Below are 19,647 nucleotides of genomic sequence, written 5' to 3'. Positions count from 1 at the left end.
TTTTCGGGTTAGTCTACGGGACATCCAGTATGGCCGCCATCTTAAAAAACACATTTTGATTTCCTTTCTCAACTTCTGTTGGTGCCATTGAGCTGAAATTCGTGGGAATGTTGAAACTGAAATGAGGAATGAAATTTGCCCTTAATTACTAAAATTTCCGAAATGCTTTAATCATTTAATGACAGTTACTACTACTACTGTTATCATATATAGGTCTATATAAGCAGGTGACCGTGAAGACCCATAGGCCTCTTGTCTGAGTTTTTGTGTCTTCAATAAAAATGTGATTTTTATCAAGAAGTGCATCACTATACACCAGTTCAAGAACGTAACACCGACTGATCAAGAAATACTCACACGCAAACGTTTACTTCCTTAATTCCGTACCCGATGACGGACGGACGGACGGACGAACGAATTAATCATTTTTAATCTGAACACCGTACTACATCGACCTGTATATCGATTCGATGATGTATAGAACTGTGTGATTATAGTGTACCATTGTAGTATTTTCTATCGTCCCTATTTAAGTATTATCTATGGTCATGTAAAAGTATTAAACTCATCTAAACATAGCGTAAGGTAATCTGGTTTAAAAAGACATGTCCAGATTCATATTATAACTGAATACCAGTATTGTGACAGAGTAAAACCCTCGTGCTGTATTCTTTCAATTCAGTGTCGGGTGAGCTGAATCGGGCTTTTTTCACTAGACTTGACGGGGATTTCATTCAAAACTCAAATACATAATTGAACGTATTTGATTGTAATGAAGACATGGAGTATTTAATTCAATTCCGACGCGTTTGATATCCAAGGTCTCTCCACGACGTAAAGAATGTATATACCATAGCGAATACGTCATCTAAATCCAACAGAATTAATTAGACATTGAGAAACTTGAGACCAGCTTGACTTAGACCTTGTCAGACCTGTATAAAGCTCAGTGTGAAGAGCTGTAGATATTCGTGGTGATATATAACATAACAACGAGGTGAGTTTATGTTTTATCGTATGGTTAAACTGTACCTGTCATTCTTACTATATATTCTCCTAATTCTGTCTTCAACACTATTATATCACCGACTCACCGGCAATTAATTATATATTGTTGACACTTATTTAAACAACAGGAGATTCTGATTTCGGAAGACATGTTCAAATTTTGTCACGTGTTGAAACCAAAACTCATATCTATATCCTATCATGTCCTACAACTGTTTGGCGCGTCCGTGCTGATCGTTTCCGTTTGACCAATGACCATCTACTCCTTGGAGACCTATTGATATACCTGTCCAGTGTGGTAACTGCTATACCGTAGATGGACCATAACCGAACGAACAGATGTAATGATATGTACTTCCGCACCACTAATGTCGCCAGCTAAAGACGTGTTTTCGAGATTTAATTACCATGGAAACCAGACAGAAATCGATAATAATTTTGTTCTTTGCCCTAATGAAATACATAAAATCCTCTAGTATGCGTATCAGATGTCAAATTATGAGGAAGACAAGTCTATACAACAGATTCTGAGACTTGTAATGTGTGCTTGTTCGAAATAGAATGTAAAAAAAAAGTATGTGTTCAAAAATTACCCCCCAAACACGATGAAATAGCAACGTGTGGACTGTTGATAATCAATGTAAGGATTATGTCCGAAATATCAAAATTCTGTGTTCCAGAATATGTTTGTAACACCAAGTTTCAGTTGATAGCATATCACCGCGAAGAATAAAACCTACGTTTCGATTTAGTCGTCATGGAAAAGGATGTGTCGGATGACATTGGTGTACGGTAAGTAAGGTATATATTAAACACCAGAGTAGACAAAGGATAACTTAAAGGTCTTCCGTTTGTAAATACTGGACTTGTGAGCATTTAATTTTCTTATCAATTTCTCGGCATTTCACCGATATTAATTGTTTTTATTACAACAAAGTTTTATAAAATGTCAGAAACAAAAAAAATACAGGGGAAACAGCCAGGAAATGTTGGCGACAGTTGTGGGAATTTACATTGTATGTAATTATTCGGGCGATGTCTGTACGGTGGTTGCTGAAGTTAGATTTCAGAAGGTAGGAGATTGTTATAGGAAATTCAATGTAAATGTTGGATTTGGGAATGTAGGCGATGGTTATAGAAAATTCAATGTAAATGTTGGATTTGGGAATGTAGGCGATGGTTATAGGAAATTCAATGTAAATGTTGGATTTGGGAATGTAGGCGATGGTTATAGAAAATTCAATGTAAATGTTGGATTTGGGAATGTAGGCGATGGTTATAGGAAATTCAATGTAAATGTTGGATTTGGGAATGTAGGCGATGGTTATAGGAAATTCAATGTAAATGTTGGATTTGGGAATGTAGGCGATGGTTATAGGAAATTCAATGTAAATGTTGGATTTGGGAATGTAAGCGATGGTTATAGGAAATTCAATGTAAATGTTGGATTTGGGAATGTAGGCGATGGTTATAGGAAATTCAATGTAAATGTTGGATTTGTGAATGTAGGGTATTGGGGATGACCATGGTCCACTGTTAAGGAAATGTGAACGTTGGTTGTGTAATTTGTTCGAAATCCAGGGTTTATATCCACGAGATCGGAACCCTTGGATGTGGAAAGTGGCTAGAAATAGATTGTGGGAAAGTAGTTAGTGAATTTTGGAAGTAAGACGTTGACTTTGTCAATAGTACCGAAGTTTGTTGATAGTCCAGAAAGTTTTGCTTCAGTTTTGTGTTGTTAATGGTGGCGGAAGTTTTATTACGCCTTAAATGTACTCGTGGCGCCAAATGTATGGCGACGGTAGTTCATCAGTAGTGCAGGAAGTAAGGGGGGCAGCGCTGTGCGTGCTTTATTTGACGTATTGAGAAGTGTTTGTACCGAAAATTTATTTGAAATCGATGATTATCACAAATGGATATTAATTTTTAACTTCCTGTGTTTAAGGTTTGTTTTGTATTTATTTATTTGGATAGTAAGAACTCAGAATAGATAAATGTACCTGTATTACCTCGGGCAGTAAGCAGCACTACGTGGAGACTATACCCAGGAAACGCCGGGTGGATACAGATTGTATGGTCTCAACTGTATCCACACCAAGTGTAGCGCCTCAGATCAATGTAGATTTACAGAAGTCGAATTAGTGTTTTTATATAATGTTGACATTAATCTCAAAGGTTCTCTCAGAATTGTTTGATATTTGTAATAAGTAAATTACTGCGAGAGGATTTCTACTATTGGATATGGAATGTAACGAACGCCTCAGCTTAAGCACTCAAGAAAAACATTGATTTCCTCGCTTTTGTAAACAATTGTTGATATACATGCCGTAAATTTTATGCTGTTTAATGTATTGAAATAAAACAAGATAAATCAACAAAAAATGAAACGTTTATTTTGAAAGAGGTGTGTATTAGTGTTTCGTTATTTTGTAATAGGACAAGCTGTCAAGCTAGCACGCCATTGCTCGAGTGAGGCTAGGTAAACATAAATACGTTTGTTGACGTATTCAATATTCACTCAAAAAGACCAATCGAACAAGGTACACTGAAGCTGGTGTTTTACAACAAATACAGATGGCCGCCCAGTAGTATGTAAGCGAGGAATCATAGCGACCGAACACCTTTCTAATATCGGCTCGTGTTGTGAACGTTATTTAAAGGACTTTTAAATACGTAGACTCAGATAGTTATCCAGTGTAGAAATGCACATCGATGACTTCAGGGTATGAATTTCACTGTAATCAATTAGTGTTTTGTGTATATTGATAAGTGAGGCGGTACGCTGTAGGATATGGGATAGCCGACACACACACGGGCACTAGTATTGTTACCAAACCTTCAGAAAGGACATTTTTTATCCTACTAAAGAGGTATGTAGTTTCAACTTAGATCGTTAGATGTGCTATCTCTTAAAAAACGATTTTACGTATAAGGTCTATTATTTAAGTATGGAAACAATTTTCGTTTTGATTCAAGACGAAAGGTCTTGTGTAAACCATTAAAATCTCGGGATGGTTTGAACAGCGAGTATTAACAAGCATACAGACTTACTATACCACCACTTTTTTCCTATTTTTTCAGTCCTTAGATTTAAATACTTAATTATTACAGCTGGGAAGCCAGTTTTAAAGCTAGTTCACCTGACACCCGGCAGATATACACAGTAGAATGTATCACTAATTCGGTGTAAAATTGGTTTTTGATACTTCTTAAAATCTTATATTAATTGATAATGGAGTTTAAAATACAAAAAAAATAGTGGTCTTAATAGCGAGATGTTAATTTTGAGGGGATTCTAAGCGAGGTTTCCATACAGATGCTGGCATTAAGGCATTTTTGCTTCTTTTTTTATACTACATGGTTGACAAGGTACCTCCGATAGATATAATGTCGGTTTATATGCGACGGATGGAAGTTGGTATTGGGTGATTGGTGACGTTTACCGGTAGTCTAATTACTTGTTTGTTTAGTTTACGCAAACGGAAATATGTATATTGATAGGTTGCATGGTGACTTATATTGGCAAGTTGGTGACTTGTGTTGACAAATTGGTGACTTGTGTTGGTAGGTTGGTGACTTGTGTTGGTAAGTTAGTGACTTGTATTAGTAAAGTGGTGACTTGTATTGGCAAGTTGGTAACTTGTGTTAGTAAAGTGGTGACTTGTGTTGGTATAGTGGTGACTTGTGTTGGTAAGTTGGTGACTTGTGTTGGTAGGTTGGTGACTTGTGTTGGTAAATTGGTGACTCGTATTGGCAAGTTGGTAACTTGTGTTAGTAAAGTGGTGACTTGTGTTGGTATAGTGGTGACTTGTGTTGGTAAGTTAGTGTCTTGTGTTGGTAAATTGGTGACTTGTGTTGGTAAATTGGTGAATTGTGTTGGTAAGTTGGTGACTTGTGTTGTTAAGTTGGTGACTTGTGTTGGTATAGTGGTGACTTGTGTTGTTAAGTTGGTGACTTGTGTTGGTAAATTGGTGAATTGTGTTGGTAAGTTGGTGACTTGTGTTGGTAAGTTGGTGACTTGTGTTGGTATAGTGGTGACTTGTGTTGTTAAGTTGGTGACTTGTGTTGTAAGTTGGTGACTTGTGTTGGTATAGTGGTGACTTGTGTTGTTAAGTTGGTGACTTGTGTTGTAAGTTGGTGACTTGTGTTGTTAAGTTGGTGACTTGTGTTGGTAAATTGGTGACTCGTATTGGCAAGTTGGTAACTTGTGTTAGTAAAGTGGTGACTTGTGTTGGTATAGTGGTGACTTGTGTTGGTAAGTTAGTGTCTTGTGTTGGTAAATTGGTGACTTGTGTTGGTAAATTGGTGAATTGTGTTGGTAAGTTGGTGACTTGTGTTGTTAAGTTGGTGACTTGTGTTGGTATAGTGGTGACTTGTGTTGTTAAGTTGGTGACTTGTGTTGTAAGTTGGTGACTTGTGTTGTAAGTTGGTGACTTGTTTTGGTAGATTGGTTATTATATTGGTAGATTCGTATTCTTTTTTGATTGGCAGATCGGTGACTTGTATTTGTAGATTGGTGACCTGTGTTGTAGATCGGTGACTTGTATTTGTAGATTGGTGACTTGTGTTGTAGATCGGTGACTTGTATTTGTAGATTGGTGACATGTATTTGTAGATTGGTGACATGTGTTGTAGATCGGTGACTTGTATTTGTAGATTGGTGACTTGTGTTGTAGATCGGTGACTTGTATTTGTAGATTGGTGACATGTATTTGTAGATTGGTGACATGTGTTGTAGATTGGTGACTTGTATTTGTAGATTGGTGACTTGTGTTGTAGATTGGTGACTTGTATTTGTAGATTGGTGACTTGTATTTGTAGATTGGTGACATGTATTTGTAGATTGGTGACTTGTGTTGTAGATTGGTGACTTGTATTTGTAGATTGGTGACTTGTATTTGTAGATTGGTGACTTGTGTTGTAGATTGGTGACTTGTGTTGTAGATTGGTGACTTGTATTTGTAGATTGGTGACTTGTATTTGTAGATTGGTGACTTGTGTTGTAGATTGGTGACTTGTGTTGTAGATTGGTGACTTGTGTTGTAGATTGGTGACTTGTGTTGTAGATTGGTGACTTGTGTTGTAGATTGGTGACTTGTGTTGTAGATTGGTGACTTGTATTTGTAGATTGGTGACTTGTATTTGTAGATTGGTGACATGTATTTGTAGATTGGTGACATGTGTTGTAGATTGGTGACTTGTATTTGTAGATTGGTGACTTGTGTTGTAGATTGGTGACATGTGTTGTAGATTGGTGACTTGTATTTGTAGATTGGTGACTTGTATTTGTAGATTGGTGACATGTATTTGTAGATTGGTGACTTGTGTTGTAGATTGGTGACTTGTATTTGTAGATTGGTGACTTGTATTTGTAGATTGGTGACTTGTGTTGTAGATTGGTGACTTGTGTTGTAGATTGGTGACTTGTATTTGTAGATTGGTGACTTGTATTTGTAGATTGGTGACATGTGTTGTAGATTGGTGACTTGTATTTGTAGATTGGTGACTTGTGTTGTAGATTGGTGACTTGTATTTGTAGATTGGTGACTTGTGTTGTAGATTGGTGACTTGTATTTGTAGATTGGTGACTTGTGTTGTAGATTGGTGACTTGTATTTGTAGATTGGTGACTTGTGTTGTAGATTGGTGACTTGTATTTGTAGATTGGTGACTTGTATTTGTAGATTGGTGACTTGTGTTGTAGATTGGTGACTTGTGTTGTAGATTGGTGACTTGTATTTGTAGATTGGTGACTTGTATTTGTAGATTGGTGACTTGTGTTGTAGATTGGTGACTTGTGTTGTAGATTGGTGACTTGTATTTGTAGATTGGTGACTTGTGTTGTAGATTGGTGACTTGTATTTGTAGATTGGTGACTTGTGTTGTAGATTGGTGACTTTGTAGATTGGTGACTTGTATTTGTAGATTGGTGACTTGTGTTGTAGATTGGTGACTTGTATTTGTAGATTGGTGACTTGTATTTGTAGATTGGTGACTTGTGTTGTAGATTGGTGACTTGTGTTGTAGATTGGTGACTTGTATTTGTAGATTGGTGACTTGTATTTGTAGATTGGTGACTTGTGTTGTAGATTGGTGACTTGTGTTGTAGATTGGTGACTTGTATTTGTAGATTGGTGACTTGTGTTGTAGATTGGTGACCTGTGTTGTAGATTGGTGACTTGTGTTGTAGATTGGTGACCTGTGTTGTAGATTGGTGACTTGTGTTGTAGATTGGTGACTTGTGTTGTAGATTGGTGACTTGTGTTTGTAAATTGGTGACTTGTATTTGTAGATTGGTGACTTGTATTTGTAGATTGGTGACTTGTGTTGTAAATTGGTGACTTGTGTTGTAGATTGGTGACTTGTGTTTGTAGATTGGTGACTTGTATTGTATGTGATTGTATTTGTAGATTGGTGACTTGTATTTGTAGATTGGTGACTTGTGTTGTAGATTGGTGACTTGTATTTGTAGATTGGTGACTTGTGTTGTAGATTGGTGACTTGTATTTGTAGATTGGTGACTTGTGTTGTAGATTGGTGACGTGTATTTGTAGATTGGTGACGTGTATTTGTAGATTGGTGACCTGTGTTGTAGATTGGTGACTTGTATTTGTAGATTGGTGACTTGTGTTGTAAATTGGTGACTTGTGTTGTAGATTGGTGACTTGTATTGTAGATTGGTGACTTGTGTTTGTAGATTGGTGACTTGTATTTGTAGATTGGTGACTTGTGTTGTAAATTAGTGACTTGTGTTGTAGATTGGTGACTTGTATTTGTAGATTGGTGACTTGTGTTGTAAATTGGTGACTTGTGTTGTAGATTGGTGACCTGTGTTGTAGATTGGTGACTTGTGTTTGTAAATTGGTGACTTGTATTTGTAGATTGGTGACTTGTGTTGTAGATTGGTGACCTGTGTTGTAGATTGGTGACTTGTATTTGTAGATTGGTGACCTGTGTTGTAGATTGGTGACTTGTGTTGTAAATTGGTGACTTGTGTTGTAGATTGGTGACTTGTGTTTGTAGATTGGTGACATGTATTTGTAGATTGGTGACTTGTGTTGTAGATTGGTGACATGTATTTGTAGATTGGTGACCTGTGTTGTAGATTGGTGACTTGTATTTGTAGATTGGTGACTTGTATTTGTAGATTGGTGACCTGTGTTGTAGATTGGTGACTTGTATTTGTAGATTGGTGACTTGTGTTGTAAATTGGTGACTTGTGTTGTAGATTGGTGACTTGTGTTGTAGATTGGTGACTTGTATTTGTAGATTGGTGACCTGTGTTGTAGATTGGTGACTTGTATTTGTAGATTGGTGACGTGTATTTGTAGATTGGTGACTTGTGTTGTAAATTGGTGACTTGTGTTGTAGATTGGTGACCTGTGTTGTAGATTGGTGACTTGTGTTGTAGATTGGTGACCTGTGTTGTAAATTAGTGACTTGTGTTGTAGATTGGTGACCTGTGTTGTAGATTGGTGACTTGTGTTGTAGATTGGTGACTTGTGTTGTAAATTGGTGACTTGTGTTGTAGATTGGTGACTTGTGTTTGTAGATTGGTGACTTGTATTTGTAGATTGGTGACCTGTGTTGTAGATTGGTGACTTGTGTTGTAGATTGGTGACTTGTGTTGTAGATTGGTGACTTGTGTTGTAGATTGGTGACTTGTGTTGTAGATTGGTGACTTGTATTTGTAGATTGGTGACTTGTGTTGTAAATTGGTGACTTGTGTTGTAGATTGGTGACTTGTGTTGTAGATTGGTGACTTGTATTTGTAGATTGGTGACTTGTGTTGTAGATTGGTGACTTGTATTTGTAGATTGGTGACCTGTGTTGTAAATTAGTGACTTGTGTTGTAGATTGGTGACTTGTGTTTGTAGATTGGTGACTTGTATTTGTAGATTGGTGACCTGTGTTGTAGATTGGTGACTTGTGTTGTAGATTGGTGACTTGTATTTGTAGATTAGTGACTTGTGTTGTAAATTAGTGACTTGTGTTGTAGATTGGTGACCTGTGTTGTAGATTGGTGACTTGTATTTGTAGATTGGTGACTTGTGTTGTAAATTGGTGACTTGTGTTGTAGATTGGTGACTTGTGTTGTAGATTGGTGACTTGTATTTGTAGATTGGTGACTTGTGTTGTAGATTGGTGACTTGTATTTGTAGATTGGTGACCTGTGTTGTAGATTGGTGACTTGTATTTGTAGATTGGTGACCTGTGTTGTAGATTGGTGACTTGTATTTGTAGATTGGTGACCTGTGTTGTAGATTGGTGACTTGTATTTGTAGATTGGTGACTTGTATTTGTAGATTGGTGACTTGTATTTACAGAATGATGATTTTTCTGAATTGGTTGATGCAGTATATTTAATCATGACGAGTTCCCATAGAGACACACGTCGTGTTTGATATCTACTGATGTACGTATCCGGTACCAGGGGGTCTTCCACAGTATAGAGCAATCAATGATAAACACAATATAGTCATTGTGTATGTATTATGAGCTAGCCGACAGAGAGACAAATTGATTCTGACATAATTTATGAACATCCACTCTGTCGTCATATGATCAGTGTGAGTGAGATATTGAACTGATGGTAACGGAATCGTACCAGTAACCGGTAGATAATGTGATACTCGGAATCGTACCAGTAACCGGTAGATAATGTGATACTCGGAATCGTACCAGTAACCGGTAGATGACGTGATACTCGGAATAGCACCAGTAACCGGTAGATAATGTGATACTCGGACTCGTACCAGTAACCGGTAGATGACGTGATACTCGGAATAGCACCAGTAATCGGTAGATAATGTGATCTCGGAATCGTACCAGTAACCGGTAGATGAGGTGATACTAGGAATCATACCAGTAACCGGTAGATGACGTGATACTCGGAATCGTACCAGTAACCGGTAGATAATGTGATACTCGGAAACTAATGTTTCAGTATATCGGCTATAAATAGATATTACCCAAGAATAAAACACAGACATATTATGTATGAGCACTATTATTGAGCGTTAGATTCTTGTAGGTTGAGTTTTTGCATCTGGGGCGGGGTTGGCGGGGAGGGGGAGGGGTTGCTCTAATTAATACCTCTGTTGTACTTATAAACTTTTCGCAATTTAAGTCAGCACCGTATAACAAATCCCTATGGTATGTCATTCTATTGTCTTCCGTCATATGAAGTATTTTTGTTTTCTTATCAAAATACAATGTAGTTCAAATTCGAAAACAATAATTAAGTGTTTTTGTATATTTTTCTGCAAATACTATTTTTTCTTGCCACCGCTCACACAAATACTCGTACTTCTGATTACAATTTGTACTAACACACACGTCTCACACTCTACACGCGTCTCACAAACTTCACGCGTCTCACACACTTCACGCGTCTCACACACTTCACGCGTCTCACACTCTACACGCGTCTCACACTCTTCACGCGTCTCACACTATTCACGCGTCTCACATTCTTCACGCGTCTCACACTCTTCACGCGTCATACACACTTCACGCGTCTCACACTCTTCACGCGTCTCACACACTTCACGCGTCTCACACACTTCACGCATTACACACACTTAACGCGTCTCACACTCTTCACGCGTCACACACACTTCACGCCTCTCACACTCTACACGCGTCTCACACACTTCACGCGTCTCACACACCTCACGCGTCTCACACTCTTCACGCGCTACACACACTTCATGCGTCTCACACTCTAAACGCAGGTCGCACAGAAACATTTTGCTACAAACATCTTTAACACGTTTTGATACTAAAATTTTCAAACTTTGAAGATGTACAATTTGTTATAACAGTTCTGTTTTAGATAAATACCGTTTAAATCATTGATAAGGAAGCCTGTGTTTAAATTGTTTGTTTGTTTGTTTGTTTGTTTGTTTGTTTGTTTGTTTGTTTGTTACTATAATCCAACACTGGTATTTACGCTTTTACGTTGATATCATTATACTGATGATTTCAATGAAATTTTATGGTAAAATATATATGGGTTTTTTTTTCATTAGTTTTCTAATTTTACAACATAAGCTTTTTGTTACATATAATGACTATTGTACTTCAAGATCAATATTAATATTTCATAAATATTTCAAAAGAATGAATATGACGGAGGAAAGAAACTAAGATAAGATCAAATTTGTAATTTATGTGTCAGATAATGAAGATAGTATTTATGTGTATGTTAACACTGACAGACAGCATAAACATCTGAATTACAAACACGGGATTACATTACAGTCTGTGAATCATTTCAATACTTGCCCCTGTAGATCAATTTCCTGTTTCGTACAGTATTAAAGACCCTTTTCTGGTATCAAACGTTGTTTTCTTATCAACTATAATAGTTTCTCATTATACTTGTATAATTGGTTTGCTAAAACATCTGATGAGTGTATGTGTCATCGATTTTCTGTGAAAATACATACCATATCAGATTTTGATCTATTCAGCGACACAAACTCTATTTTGGTTTGTACAAAGGACACTCGTGTAGGATTTCACTTATCGCAGTACACAAAATAGCGGTACATTTACAGAACAAATATCTGCCAGGCAGTATTGTGCTAGCTTTCTCGTCATACAAAGACATATATATTACCTTTGTATCTGCATAGAAATTAACCTGTAATTCCTAAATGGGATATTTTAACATGTCGTGTTGATTGAAATCTAGTCCTAATTTTATATAATAGTGGCGTGATACTTTCCTTGAAGAGAAAATTATAGTTCTCGTAAGTGACGTGAGTGAAGCGGTACTGAGGGAGGATGGTTAAGACTCAAAAGAACGTGTTAACACTACCAAAGTATTTAACCGTTCACTCACTTAAAGTATTAAGGGTAGCATCAACAGCCATTGTGTTAAAACTGAGCATACAACTAACGCGCTAAAACTGAGCATACAACTAACGTGTTAAAACTGTACAGACACATAACGTGTTAAAACTGTACAGACACATAACGTGTTAAAACTGTACAGACACATAATGTGTTAAAACTGTACAGACACATAATGTGTTGAAACTGTACACACACATAACGTGTTGACAGACACATAATGAGTTGAAACTGTACAGACACATAACGTGTTGAAACTGTACAGACACATAATGTGTTGAAACTGTACAGACACATAACGTGTTGAAACTGTACAGACACATAACGTGTTAAAACTGTACAGACACATACTGTGTTACAACTGTACACACATATAACGTGTTAAAACTGTACACACCTAACGTTTTAACACTGTACACACACCTCACGTGTTAAAACTATACAGACACCTAACGTTTTAAAACTGTACAGACACATGATGTATTAAAACTGTACACACACTTGACGTGTTAAAACTGTACAGACACATAACGTGTTAAAACTGTACAGACACATAATGTGTTAAAACTGTACACACCTAACGTTTTAACACTGTACACACACCTCACGTGTTAAAACTGTACACACACATAACGTGTTAAAACAGTACACACACATAACGTGTTAAAACTGTACAGACACATAATGTGTTAAAACTGTACACACCTAACGTTTTAACACTGTACACACACCTCACGTGTTAAAACTGTACACACACATAACGTGTGAAAACTGTACACACACATAATGAGTCAAAACTGTACACACACCTGACGTGTTAAAACTGTACACACCTGACGTGTTAAAACTGTACACACCTAACGTGTTAAAACTGCACTGACACATATCGTGTTAAAACAGTACACACATCAACGTGTTAAAACTGTACACACCTAACGTGTTAAAACTGTACACACACATAACGTATTAAAACTGTACACACATAACGTGTTAAAACTGTACAGACACATAATGTGTTAAAACTGTACACACCTCACGTGTTAAAACTGTACAGACACCTAACATGTTAAAACTGTACACACACATAATGTGTTAAAACTGTACACACACTTGACGTGTTAAAACTGTACAGACACATAACGTGTTAAAACTGTACTGACACATAATGTGTTAAAACTGTACACACCTAACGTTTTAACACTGTACACACACCTCACGTGTTAAAACTGTACAGACACATAACGTGTTAAAACTATACAGACACATAACGTGTTAAAACTGTACAGACACATAATGTGTTAAAACTGTACACACCTAACGTTTTAACACTGTACACACACCTCACGTGTTAAAACTGTACACACACATAACGTGTTAAAACTGTACACACACCTAACGTGTTAAAACTGTACCCACACATAACGTGTTAAAACTGTACACACACATAATGAGTTAAAACTGTACACACACCTGACGTGTTAAAACTGTACACACCTAACGTGTTAAAACTGCACTGACACATATCGTGTTAAAACAGTACACACATCAACGTGTTAAAACTGTACACACCTAACGTGTTAAAACTGTACACACCTAACGTGTTAAAACTGTACACACACATAACGTGTTAAAACTGTACACACATAACGTGTTAAAACTGTACAGACACATACTGTGTTAAAACCGTACAGACACCTAACATGTTAAAACTGTACACACACATAATGTGTTAAAACTGTACAGACACCTAACGTGTTAAAACTGTACACACACCGACTATCACGATATCCAAATGACAGCCTAGAAACGTAATAATTTCGCTGCGTCATTAGTGAACTATCTGATTCTCTCGTGTGACCTTTTTCCTTTCGCTGTATACTGTCTGAAAACGCCAATATTTAGACAGTACAATATGTGTGGTAATGAGATACGACTTTATTGAAGTAGTCAGGTAGTGTTTACATAGAAAATATATCATACTCAACCGATCTGAAATAAGTTCGTTTAAAGCTGTACTCAGTGAAATATAAATATTTAAATGAAATCCTATACAATTATCATCTATATGAATAAATAAGACATCTAATACCAAGGCCATTGGCTGTAATGTATGGTATTTGAATATTCTCCGTCTATAGAAGACATTTTGTGTCACGAGTCGTGATTAGGATGTAAACTTAAGTATTTTCAATGCATGAGAAGTATATATATATATTGTATTTCCAATGAATATTTTCGAGATCACGGATCTCTTACTGTGATTTAACACGTCTATCATACCATTACGCCATTCGTTCAATTTTCATTAATTACTAGTGTCCAGATTGTTCGTCTTTGTTTAACTTTCTTATTTTGATTTTACATCGATTTTTTCCGGTTACGGTTTGGACCAGACACTAATAATGTCTAGTGTGGTTTGCCTGCATACACTTATTTTGTGGTTTTCCTTGAAGTTTTACCTTTAATCTGACGATATTTTCATCATACCCTTCAGTCATGTCTTGTCCCCGACTTTTAGTAAGGGCTGTGAACATATAACTTAGTTCAATAGGCATTCTGAAATTCCGCTGATAATAAAAATCCACGGATTTCGTTTAAGACTGAATACCTAGCTTACTGTTTCACTTCGTGCAGAAAAAAAAACTCTTCTGATTTGCCGTTTGTGGTTTCCGTGGTGCTCGATATGATAGATGTATGTGCAATATCATTGTCTCTTTATTTTTTCTTATTTGTAAAAAAACAATGTAGGTCTTTATCATATTATTTCGTTTTACACGAATATCAGTAAGTTTACATATGTAATTGGAATATATGCAAACAGCTTGTATCATATAAAATGTCTGGCGTTTGGTATATGAAGTCAATGGCTCCTTCACAATTGTGATGTTTTTGTGTTTTGCTGTTTTGTGATTCGATGTCTTAAAACTTCATCATATTTATTTAGAAACATTTTATTTCTCATGATATCCTGTATTGTACACAACGGGACGCAACACATTGTTGCTAAGTAGAAAAATAACAGGGCACTCTTTCGGATCATTGTTTCTTCAGTTAGTTAGGAAAAAATCGTCTGCATCTCAATATGATAACGAATTTTTGTTTGGGAAAACGGTATCTGATTTATTTCAGCATAGTTTACTGGGAAAACATTTCTCCTTTATATTGAATGTAAATATCACCAAAATATTCAGTAGTCACATATATTGTATTTAAAAACCAAAGCATTGTTATAGTCAACACTACAGAGCAGTAAGAGGTTGTTCATGTAATCAAAAATCCCCACAACTTCCCTGGACGTCTGTTGACTCGAATGGTCCAGTCTATCAATTGTTAGCTGAAAGTGATTGGGTATTCCTGCCTGTCACTCTATTCTGTAAACATTGGTCCACTAAACCTCGTCACTACACACAATTATATGTAAATAATGTCAATACGCACGGGATTCCTGTCTAAATAGGCCGTGTTTTGAATGGAGTTTACACTCCAGTGATTCAAATCCCAAAATAAATACATCCTTACTTACTTAATTTGGGATAATTAAATTCAATTAAAGGTCATGATAATAAATTAATATATTTGAAGTCGATTAAAAAGAAGACTTGATGCGTGTAAAGTTGTTTATTTGGGTGGAAACTTTGAGTTCGACATTTAGACAGTAAACATTATTCACGTTATAGAAATTTGTATTTTTTTTCATGATGACAGCTCTCACTGAAGAGATCAAACATAGGGCCATCAACACAATAAGATAACCCGCTCTGATATGCAGTTATCGTTATTTTGTAGTCAAGTACACACAGGTGAAGTCAAACCCAACAAATCACGTTGAAAAAAATCCAATGTGACAGTTGTAATGACTTTATTTAAAGACTGTCAGAGTAATGGCCTTGTAACAGGAAATTCCCATTAAAATGACGTAAATATCATGTTTGGAAATGTACTTTGTATTGGTTTCGGAACAATATACTTTGTTTAACTTGAATGTGCTTTGTTGGGTACTTATTTAACATCCTTGACTTAGTGATAACATACCCCACAGCCTGGTTGCATTTTTCAAGCTCTCTAAACGTGCCGTCCGTCCATTTTGTTTCAAGATTATAACTTTACCCATACTTGATATGGGATCGGGAAACTGTGTTTGTATATCAGTTATGCGATAGATTAAATGATCAAGACCCATTATTAACAGAGTTATAGCCCTTGGGTAAAACTTCGTATACGGATCATAACTTAGCCTTCTGATAATGAAACTTCAAGTACACATTTTTCACATCACGACGATGTAGAGTATACCAAAGTCAGGGCCTTCAATCACATCTTTACAGAGTTATGGCCCTTTATGGAATTTTCGTACCAGCGGCATAAATTTGCTTGCATTTAATGATAGTTAGTGTATAACATTGGTTATACTAACACAATTTGCCCCGGTATACATTGTAGAGTATGTTTTGACAGACATTGTGGGTATATGTTGAGACATACAATGCGGGGTATGTTGTAACATACGTTGTGGGGTATGTTGTGACATACGTTGTGGGTATGTTGAGACATACAATGTGGGGTATGTTGTGACATACACTGTGGGGTATGTTGAGACATACAATGCGGGGTATGTTGAGACATACAATGTGGGGTATGTTGTGACATACATTGTGGGGTATGTTGTGCCATACATTGACGGGATATGTTGAGACATACAATGCTGGGTATGTTGTGACATACATTGTTGGGTATGTTGTGACATACATTGTGGGGTATGTTGTGACATACATAGTGGGGTATGTTGTGCCATACATTGACGGGATATGTTGAGACATACAATGCGGGGTATGTTGTGAAATATATTGTGGAATATGTTGTGAAATACGGTCTGTCGGTATGTAAATGGTGCGGCCTGTCAGGATGTAAAGGGTGCAGTCTGTCGGTATGTAAATGGTGCGGTCGGCCAGGATGTAAAGGGTGCGGTCGGCCAGGATGTAAAGGGTGCGGTCGGTCAGGATTTAAAGGATGCGGTCTGTCAGAATTTTAGCCGGGGATTTCTCTATACAGATAGTATAAGTCATGGTGGATTATGTTCTCTTGTAGGCTCTTGTTTGACTGACAGGTAGAGTCAGTTGTTGGGCCCTCGTGTAACCTTTCTAAGTTACCTTCATCGATCAAAGTGTTTACTGTGTCTACAGACTTTCATAACTTCATGTTGACGTACAAATATGTCCGATGACTTCTACGTGATAGAGTGCAGACAGTGTACATTTCACTTTTCTGGATTTACCGTTGTATTTGCCAGTATTTAGTCGTCGGGGCGTCCTTTTACACAAAAACATTTAAGGACTATTTACGTTCTATTAGTTTTTTTTTCTTTATCTAGTTACTTTGCTCAGATATGTAAATAGATTTGTATGTTTAACTTGTTCTTCGCGATATCTTAAGGGAGCATTCGTGATTGACATCTGAGTGGATGACACTAAAGAGTGTCAACATTTCAAAAAAGTCGCCATACAGTTGACACCTGTTTGTTACAGCACATCGGACATATCGTAATAGAGTCGGCACCATAACAGTTTAATGATTCAGTACTAAGAATACGTCACCATACAGTGGACACCTGTATGTTACAATACTAAGGACACATCATCATACAGTGGACACCTTTATGTTACAATACTAAGGACACATCACCATACAGACGACACCTTTATGTTACAATACTAAGGACACATCACCATACAGACGACACCTTTATGTTACAATACTAAGGAGACATCACCATACAGACGACACCTGTATGTTACAATACTAAGGAGACATCACCATACAGACGACACCTGTATGTTACAATACTAAGGACACGTCACCATACAGACGACATCTGTATGTTACAATACTAAGGACACATCATACAGTGGACACATGTATGTTACAATACTAAGGACACATCACCATACAGACGGCACCTGTATGTATCAAAAACGCGTCATTGCGGCGTTTGTGGTATCTATTCAGCACACCTGTGATTCACTTGTTAATTTCTGTTCCCCAAAACCACAATTGTATGTTCATTGTGAAAAGCTGCTACTCTCTAAATGTTGTTTTTGATATTTTTCAGACGTTTAAGCATCAGTGACGTCAAGCCTCGGGAGATGGCTAGCCGTGCCATGTTCATGTATCCTGACCTTGACAAGTCAGCCGTGCGCGCTCTCAAGGTAGAGGAGAGGATACTGGAACTGAAGGTCATCAACATTGACGTCGCCAAGAGAAGTGTGGCATTAGATTTACGAAAATCTCAAAACGAAATGAAAAAGCGGCTAAGAAAATATAGGGATAGACAGAGGGATATATCGAAAACGAAAACCACTACAGAGCCAAAAGATCAAACCATCGAGGACTTCATGGCAAACAATACTCAGCACAGGGCGTTCACCAGGAGTGCAATGCGCCCAAAAACTAGTCCGGCGGTGTTGACATCCAAACCATCTGGTAATCGTGGCGGGAGACAATCTGTTTCTCAGGAGGAGGAGTTTGAGGTAGATCCCTCATTTTTCACGGACCAGCATCGCTCAAAAATCGACCTCCGGCCAAGCACGGCGCGAGTGTTTAATGGCGACAAAGCCGCTCTTCGGAAGCTAGCTCGACTTGGTAGTCTCGGAAGACGCGATGAGCAAGTAAGATATTTTGACGATGATGAGCTTCAGGATCGAGAATCGTTTTACAGTCAAATGGTTGAGTGGAGAAAAAGTAAAGAGATTAATAATTTTGAGTCTCTTGACCATAAAGTTGGAAGTTTCTGTGAACAGAACGAAGACGAAATCAAAAGGCGATTACAGCGAAATTCATGTCTTCGTCAAAGTAATCATTCTGTGATGGAGTTTCGACGAATCAAACAACGCGAGCAGAATGAAGCTCTCCGAGCCACAACACCGTCCTCTCGACCGAACTCGTCGGGAGGTAAGACTGGTGTGGACAAACCAAAACCCGTTGTAGAAATTGTATCTAGAGACACACACGGCGTGATTCCTCGGGAGAAGGGCACGTCATAGCGCTGTGGTACTTCCGGTGGTCTTGCAATTTGCAGTCGACCATGTTTTCTTCCATGTATGATAAATATCCAATACATTTGACTGTTCCAGTTTATATTCTTTTCGAGTTATTCGAATATGTAAATGTCTTTAACGTGAAATCCGTTTTCGACAGGTGACAGTATTACTAAGGTGTATAACTGCGATAATATATGTTTGCAATAGATGTGACGTCACTTTAAGAAGTAGAGTTGTTTGTGTTACGCTAAAGTTAGAGTTTGGCCTAGATCAATCTCTTCTCAATCAAGAAATGTCTTTCCTTAGTAAGATGAAAAATACTAATACACAAATTGTTAAAAGCTCTGTGGGAACATTTGAAGCGGAACCACAGTTAATTACTATGTACCGTCACGCGGTGTATTACTATCGGTGTGGTTGTATACATGTACTTATATAATGTCAATATCATGTCTGAAGCGTGTCAAAAGACACACACGGGGAAAAGACGATGTGACATTCTTCACACAAGATGAAAAGGTGGAATGCTACAATTTACTAGCATTTGTCTATTTCAGGTTCCAAATTCACAGCTTCATGTCAAACACTAATATTATCCAGGACATATTTAGTAGTTAAACCATTTATGTACATTAATGCTGCGCTTAAGGTTCGAGTTTTGCCATGGTCGATCCCTACAAATCAAAAATGATCTTACACAAAGTAACATGAACAAAATATAATATTACCAACGTAATGTGAAA

General features: G+C 37.3%; 1 protein-coding gene across 1 annotated transcript; it reads left to right on the top strand.

The window, feature by feature from the left end:
- Nucleotides 1-1,765: 1,765 nt before the first annotated feature.
- Nucleotides 1,766-18,907, top strand: LOC132548567 (uncharacterized). The gene is made up of 2 exons (XM_060212429.1): nt 1,766-1,800; nt 17,977-18,907. The coding sequence occupies exons 1-2, from the start codon at nt 1,766-1,768 to the stop codon at nt 18,905-18,907; spliced, it is 966 nt and encodes a 321-aa protein (XP_060068412.1).
- Nucleotides 18,908-19,647: the final 740 nt, after the last annotated feature.

Source organism: Ylistrum balloti, unplaced genomic scaffold (assembly GCF_031769215.1).
Source record: "Ylistrum balloti isolate Yb309-2 unplaced genomic scaffold, AGI_CSIRO_Ybal_v1 Utg370018, whole genome shotgun sequence".
Classification (NCBI taxonomy): domain Eukaryota; kingdom Metazoa; phylum Mollusca; class Bivalvia; order Pectinida; family Pectinidae; genus Ylistrum; species Ylistrum balloti.
Note: the sequence above shows the minus strand (reverse complement) of the source record. Positions and strands in the feature narration are given on the sequence as shown.

Excerpts from the sequence above, each read along its gene's own strand:
- LOC132548567 (XM_060212429.1), top strand. The coding sequence starts at position 1,766 with ATGGAAAAGGATGTGTCGGATGACATTGGTGTACG. Across the intron at positions 1,801-17,976 it reads TCGGATGACATTGGTGTACG|ACGTTTAAGCATCAGTGACG; the intron begins GTAAGTAAGGTA and ends GATATTTTTCAG.